General features: G+C 37.7%; 1 protein-coding gene across 1 annotated transcript in view; it reads right to left on the minus strand.

Annotated features, from left to right (window-relative positions):
• The window catches only part of OTC (ornithine carbamoyltransferase), a 63,848-nt gene extending 56,083 nt beyond the window's left edge, over positions 1–7,765 (minus strand). The window contains exon 1 of the mRNA XM_006766569.1: positions 7,479–7,765. Within this exon, the coding sequence (XP_006766632.1) occupies positions 7,479–7,555 (77 nt within the window). The 5' untranslated portion in view covers positions 7,556–7,765. The remainder of the gene's footprint in view (positions 1–7,478) is intronic.
• Positions 7,766–8,287: the final 522 nt, after the last annotated feature.

Consider the following 8,287-nt stretch of genomic DNA (forward strand, 5'->3'; position numbering starts at 1 on the left):
GCAACTGCCCTCCCTTGCTGGCCTGATCTTGCCTCCAACTGCCTCAGCCCCCACCACCATGGCTTTGTCTGGAAGGAAGTTGGACGTCTAGAAGATGGCCAGATGACCCAGTTTAATTAGCATATTACTTTTATTAGTATAGATAGATTAGATAGGATAGGATTGCTTAAATAGGGGGAAAAGCCTTTTTTTTAGCAGACTTCAAGATGCTCTTGGCAGACAAAAATACATAATCCCTATATCTGGACTGATAGGCAGCCATATGCACTATACTGCCAAAGTGGTCATTAAAAAATTGAACCACTTTCTTACACCTTACACCAAACAGCTGTTGCTCTTAAAACCCCTCCTCAGCCCCCTCCTTACGCTTTATGTTCTCCCTTCATAGTTCACCCAGATTAGGTTCTGATTGGTCAGTTTCTATGCCAGTCTGGGTCAAAAGCTCTGCCTCCCAGGCAGCCATTGGCTCCTGGCACTCACCCACATTTGGTTCTGATTGGTTGGTTTCTATGCCAGTCAGCATCTCTGGGCCTATCTCTGGGCCTGATCAAAGAGGTGGGGCTGATCAGCAGCCCCACAGAGGCCTGAGAGAAACAGGCAGGGCTGCTGGTGAAGGCAGGCGAGAAAGAGAGGGGCAACAGCTGATGGCACTGAGGCTGCAGATCAGACCTTGCCCCTCTCTTTCTGCAGGCCTCTCTCCGGGCCTGATCTGCAGACCCCTAGGCAGTCAGTGCTGGGTCGCTGCCCCACAGCACCTGCAGTCAGGGTGTTAGGTCGAGTCTTGGGTGGTTACAGACCCTGGGTCTTTATATACATAGATGGGGAAATTAAAGAGCTAGTAAAACTGATATATATTCAGTACACTGTGATTTAAAACAGGAACATTGAGAATTATAGTGTTTTATTTCTTTGTAAAAACTGTCAAGAGTAGTTTGAATAGTGTATGCCATGTTCTTATTAGATAACTTAAGATACTGAGCAAGCCTCCTTTTTATGCTTTGGTGAATTGTCATATTCCTTCTAAGTTTAAATCAACTTCTAACATTTTATCCTTTGTATTTTTAATATTGTGAAATATCTCTGAGAATTTCTTTAATGTGAGGTGTTGTGCTGGTGACACCTCCTCTGGAAGATCTTCATACTTTTGTCACAAATACTTTTCTCATTTATGTCAATAAAGTTATCTTCACTGAGTTCCTCTGGCACATATCTAAAGACTCTCAAACAGTATCAGGGTCAATAATCCCACAGTCACCTATTTCTTTCATAAATACATTAACATTTTATTCAAATTTAACTGCCAGTGCTATTTTTTACTAGTATATGCCTGCTGCACTTTCATCATTGTCAGACAATTGCCTCTTTCATTTATCCATTTTTATAAAATGTACCATGGGTTTATCGCTGGGAGAAAAGAAGGCAGCACAACTATGTTTTCTACTGTCTATATGTGAACTGAATAACATGCACAGTGAGCATTCACCAATAGACTTTAAAAGAAGGGATGTGATTGGTCACTGATCATGATGTACATCTGTTATGGACATAGTGATTTGTAAACTGAAGAGCTAACAATGAAGTTTTTACTTTACACAACTACTCACAATTAATATACCATGACAACTGAAATTTAAACTGTGTGCTTGGAAGACTGAACTTACATAACTAAACTGTGGTCATTAAAATGCCTGCATATTGGGACCATGCAAAGGAAGGGCTGCCTGTACTCCTAATGCTTTCCCATTGTAGGATTTGCCCTGACCGGTTTGGCTCAGTGGATAGAGCGTCGGCCTTCCGACCGAAGGTCCCAAGTTCGATTCCGGTCAAGGGCATGTACCTTGGTTGCGGGCACATCCCCAGTAGGAAGTGTGTAGGAGGCAGCTGATCAATGTTTCTCTCTCATCAATGTTTCTGACTCTCTATCCCTCTTCCTTCCTCTCTGTAAAAAATCAATAAAATATATTTTAAAGAAGATTATTATATACCATTTCTTCTGTTCAGAACACTGTCCTCTGAGTTCTCAAGACTGACTTTTTCTTTTCCTTAGGCTGGAGGCTTAAATACCATCTCCTATACAATTCCTTCCCTGACTGTACTAAGTAGTTTCCACTTTGCCTTCATTTTGTTCATAATACTGCTCACAATTTTAATATATATGTATGCTTCTGTTTATTGCTTACTTTTTATCTTTCCATTGGATTACATGATCCATGATATCAGAGATCCTGCCTGTTTTATTCATTAATATTTATGCACTGCTTACTGAAATGACTGGGATAAATTTAGAGATTTGTCATGACGGGTTTTCAATGCTCTGACCCAAGATCTGATGACAAAAAAGAACACCAAGACCCCCAAACAAAATTAATGTTGAGGTAAGAACAAGTATGGGCTGTGTCTCAGGCCTAAGAGTCTTGGGAGAGAATTGATTTGCTAAAGCTGAAATCCTCTAGGGCTCAAACACTCCAATACAGTATTTGCAGTCCTGGGAATAATGGTTAGACATAAGAATGTGAAACAAAGTTATAACCTTGTATCCCAAGCAGAGCAGTCTGAGTCAAGTGCAAAAACTTGGAAAACTGATGAGAGGACATGATGGAACAAGTTTTTATCTATGACAGAATGAGGGCCAAATCCAAAGTACTGTGATAGTGAATTATATGGATATTTGGTTCTCTCTCTCCTCTAACCCCTTTTGGACAGAATAAGTCCCCAGGAGTCTTGAAGACAAAAGGGGTGGAGAAGTAGGTATATCATACTGTCATGTGAGTGCTTCTGTGGTTAACTAGAATTTTTTTTACATTACACCTCAACTGATAAAGGGGGTCATACTATTTACACATTTGAACAATCATTATAGTTACCACCTTTCTCAATTCTAAGAGGTGGGGCAGGAAATGTTTACTTGGGAAAAAGAGCTGTTTTTCATAGATATCAAGAGCTAACCAGGAAAATTTATCACTGGAAGGAAAGCAAACACAATGGTTCCAGTTTAAATTCCTATCCTGTTTACTATCTCCTCATTAGCACCCTTGCCTTGGCTCCAAAATGAGACTGCCACACCTCTTTCCTAAGCTACTTAAAAATTAGAGAAAAGTAGACGAGCTCCATAGTTGTACCAGTTGTTGCTTTCTGGTGATAAACCCACACTTGAATTAGCCAGTTAAAACCACTGGCTTAAATGGCATAGAGACTCCATGCTGAAGTTGGAGGCAGCTTAGTCTGGTTCAGGAGCACCCAGACCAGGGCCAGAATCACTATTTTATTGTTCCCATAAAATATATAGTGTCCTTGTACTTAAATGTATCTTCTTGGTAAACCAGACCTAAACTACATGCACATTTAAGCCAATACATAATAGGGACGATACTATATTGGAGAAAACAATGGGAACCATGTACAGATTTTCCATCAAAACTGTAATTGTCATCGCAGCCTGGTTAAAGCCAGAATTTTGAAAAAGGCAAGACAGTTTCTTACATTAATTTTATCCTTTGAAAAGGTAATTATAGAGATTTCTCAACCCCAAATCACTGAATGCTAAGAAGCTAAGCCAAGGTAATAGTAGATCCTTGTGTTAGCTTTACTCAAATCCTTCCCAGCTAGAAAATGGAGGAGTGTTTTCTTATTGGAAGAATGAACCTTTTATTGCTAGTCTACATTTTTCCAATTCTGTTAAATTGTTTGAAGCATGGGGGAAGACCTGGATGTGTTCCCCTGTATAATTGTATTTTGTTGGAAGAAAAAGGGCTTGCTTCGAGTAAAATGTGGTCAGTCTGAAACAGATTTTGCCAGGGTAGGAAAAATTCAATGTTAAATGATATTTTGATCACTGTGGAGACTTTAAGATAAAGACTAGCTTTTGGAGGCATAAGACAGGACCAATGGCCCCTATGGCTGAAATTTTGGTATTACTTTAACATTGCAGATTGATACAACAGTTAAGGAATATTTTCTTGAGTTTTTGTTGTTGTTGTTATTACTGCTGTTACTGAGATATTTTTGGCTATACCTAAAAAAAAAGGATGTCATGCAAGAGTACATTGGCCAACTTGATCAATTTAGAAGGATCAAAGTAATCAAAGTAGTGGAATGAATAGAGCAGAGATTTTAAATATTTAAATTCTAGTTCTAGTTCAACTATGACCTTAAGAAGATAATTTCCCAACTTTGACCTCAATTTCTCATCTGAAAAATTAAGAAAATGTACTAAAAGTCAGTAATCCTTTGTGTCTTTGTCTTCCACAATATTAATGAAGTTAGTTCATAAAGACAAGATTTGTCATGGGCTATATTGGAGTCATTGAATTCTCAGTGGCCTAACTTTAATTCTATCCTTTTCTTTCTATCTCAAGAAGACATATTACAATACATGCAAAGAAGAGTGACTTTATTTTCACAAAACTCTTGAATCTGATCCTACTAATTTGAAAAAAAGCACGGATTATTTCTAAATCTCTTTATTACTAATGACAATAATAATTTAACAAAAAATTGCTTGAAACCTTTCTCATTGTTGCTACATAGTCCCTTGTGGTATAAATTACTATTGGTAATTGGTGACTAGATGGTTTCTAAAATACCTTAGATTGTCAACATTCTAAAATGTTGTGATATTTTCCTCATCTGAAAATTGAATAATAAGATGATGATAAGCTTTTTGCAGACTTACTATTAAAGGACTGGAAATACAAAACTGTGAAAAATCTATGGTTGCCTCTACTTCTTTTATCTTACTTAAATTACTATATTATTAAAAATAAAAAGCTAGAAATAAAACCCAAATTCTACTGTTGACTAAGGGAAACATTATGATTTCATTCCATTCCTGGTTTCATGCTTTATACTTACAGTTTTCTGAAGTCAAGAAATATGTTTTTAAAAAGCCATTCATTTTTAGTTATGAAAGAAAATGTGAATAATTAAAGGGGACTGTTTTATCTCCTCTATGTAAAAACATGGATGAACTGTAATTGCTTCATCTGTGTCCATGCGTGTATAGATGGGCATCAGTGTTGGATGAAAGGAATATAATGATTTATGTAAGTCCATAGAGAGGTCTGGAATGAAATACCTGAAAACCAGTCACCACTAGCTCAAATCCATAACCTCCACAGAATTGGGTGGCTTAGCTCAATATTCTCTGAAGAAATTTCTATTTGTGAGATGAAATTGAACTGCACTTACAAATTTATCTTCTCTGATAAAGAGATTTTTTAGTGGTTTCTTTAAAAGATGTAAGTGGTTTCCCTAATAGGCAACAAATCATAGGACACTGTCTATTATCCAAATGCAGCCAGGCTCTAGAGCCTTGTTTTTAAGATGAAAAGCCTATGGATTGGGTGTTTTCAGTAGTCGTGGTGTCTGATCCTATGAATTTTGTAAAAAAAATATAATAATTGACTAAAAATTATTGATCCACAAGCCAGTGTGGATAAATAATAGCTCAAATCCTAACTACATATTGCCTATTACTCTTTAGTGGTAAACTCACATGGTAGGTTTTGTAATAAGGACTTTCCACTTTTCCCAAGAGAAATGGGTGAGGGGGGGGGAGTTGGAATATTAGTAAATATCAAAAAGCCCAAATATTTTGAAGAGGTTTTGCAAAAATTTAACCTGTGATAATTACTTTTAGTGAATATGTTTCATCCTTTTTATTTTTTATTTTTTTAAAATTCTCACTTGGTTTTTAGAGAGAGTGGAAGGGAAGGGGAGAGACAGAGAGAGAGAAACATCAATGTCAGAGAGACACATTGATTGGTTGCCTCCCGCACGCACCCCAACCAGGGCCAGGGATCGAGCCTGCAACCCAGGTACGTACCCTTGACTGGAATTGAACCTGGGACCCTTCAGTCTGAGAGCTGATGCTCTATCCACTGAGCAAAATTGGCCAGGGCATTGAAAATCTTACTGTACTTTTCAAAGGAGAATATAAGTTTAAGTTCCAAGTTTGGAACTTTTTTTTATTCAGTTGATTGCCTTCAGCTCAGTGATGATTCTTTGTTCAAAACAGTGGAATAAAATTTCATCACATTTTTATATGATGTAACTCAGTGAGATGGAATAATAAAATAATGGGCATTTGTCATTTTACAGTTTTCTTACTGGTTATCAGTAGATCATGACTTCATGTGTCTGGAATGAAATATCTTATTTACCTTATTTACCACTATATCTCTAACACTTTGCCTGTGGCACAAAGTAAGTGCTCAATACATATTTAGTAAATGAATGATTGTACTACTCTTCTGTGGAAGCAGAACAGATATTATTCTTTTTCCCATTTCATAAGTGAATTGACATCACAGAAACATTTAGTGACTTGCTCAAGTTCATATAACCAACAAGTGGTGGTGCCAGGCCTTGAACCTAGTTCTTGAGACCCAAAAACCTGAGCTTTCCTTCGGATTCTTGGATATATGGTATAATTCTGATAGTAATTGGTAAACCCCATAATCTCTCTGGACTTCATTTACTTTATCTGTATATTAAGAGAAGGCATTATTCTGTGGCTCTGAGGTCCCACTTAGGTCTAATACTAAGGACTTAATTTACAATATTATTTACAATCACATTCTATCTTCTGAGAGTTTTATATTCACCAAAGAAGTGATGAAGTCCAGAGAGCTCAGAACTGTGAGGTGACCCAGAGAAGGGGGAAGAAACTTCAGACTAGACTCTTACTCCTTTAAGACATCAGTAAAGTTGTTTTAAGGTTGGTTTAGGTTGTAAAGAGGCCCTGGGGAAATTCTGTCTGATTGTTAACATGTTATAGATACTCTAGAAACTTTCTGGCAACAAAGTCCACATTTAATTACCTTACTTACACAGCTAGCTCAACACCGTTGTCTCCTTCCCCACCATTTTCCACCTTGTGCTCTATGGCTGTAAGCTGGGTGTAGCTTTTATAATGAATCCAGTGGAGACAGCCTCCTTTGCACATGCTACCAAGAATTTCAGGAATAGATATCAAACTTGGATTTTATTTTTAAAAAAATTATTTTCCTCATCACACAGAAGGCTCCTTTACAGCAGCTTTGTAAATGTTAATCTAGTTGCAATTTGGAGTCTGTTCTTTTATAGGAGTGATTAATCCCCAGGTACTACACTGATTTATTGTTTTCAAGCGAACCTGAATACAAACTGAAGGCCCTGTGTAAATTAGTTCCTCTAATTTTCTTCAGCCAGTTTTTCATTTAGAATGTACACAAACAGAAGATGTCAAGAACATTTAGTCTGTTATATCTGCCGCAGTTAGCCCTCCCCCCACGCCCCCCAACACAAGATGAATTCTGATTACAGAGGACTGAGCAATGAAAGCTCAACTGGAATTAGCGACAGCTGTCTCTAAGGGTCAAACCTGGCAATACACCCTGCAGAAAGAGACCTTTTGAGCTGCACTCCTCTGCAGAATAAAGTCCATTTATCAACATGGTTCCTAAATCAGACTCAAAACTCTGGCCATTGTCACTTACCGAAAATTTCGAACCATAAGCCTCTGACCATTTCTAAGAGCTGCATTGTTCAACAGGATCCTCAAATTAAACAGCATCTTCTTTTGCTAGTGGAAAGGACGATTCTATGCACCTGAAAATGCTTCACCAAAGTAGTCAGTGGGATCCACACAAAAGCTAAGAATGCTTTTGATTGCAGTGAGAGAGCAAAGGTAATATTATCCTTCAACTACCTTATCAAATCCCTCTGTTTAGAGATACTGCAGGGCAGAGTTCAGGGGTATTTGAACTTTAAGCCAAGCTTCACCACCACTGTGGGGTTGTTGGGTTGTTTTTTTTTTTAGAAAAAATCCTGACTCTTTTGGTGCCCAGACTCCTCATTTTTATAATATATTTATGCTGTCGCATACTTATACAAAATCATTTGACAACTCACTGAGCATGTAATATATGCAAGGCACTGCAGTGCTAGCTGGTGTCAAGGCACATATAAATAACTCATTCAGAAAAGTGTGAATTGGCAGTGCCAAAAGCCAGAGGTAGACATGTCAGCCCTCAATATTTCCAGTGATATCATCTTCCTATCTCTAATCCCTTTACACAAAAACAAATAGAAAGAAGTACAGGAAGAAGTGCCCTGGAAGCTTTTAGTTTTAACTTTTTATTTTATTTTATTTTATTTTTTTCATGGCAAGAAGCTGGAGGTCCCATTATGTCTTGCACATAGTAGGTCTTCAATAAATCAGTAGATGACTGTTAATTATAGCAGGACCTCAGAAGCAGTAGAAGTGGGGAGGTTAGTTCCATATGCTTCTCCTCTCCAGGTCACT

The sequence above is a fragment of the Myotis davidii genome, unplaced genomic scaffold (genome assembly GCF_000327345.1).
Source record: "Myotis davidii unplaced genomic scaffold, ASM32734v1 scaffold960, whole genome shotgun sequence".
NCBI lineage: Eukaryota > Metazoa > Chordata > Mammalia > Chiroptera > Vespertilionidae > Myotis > Myotis davidii.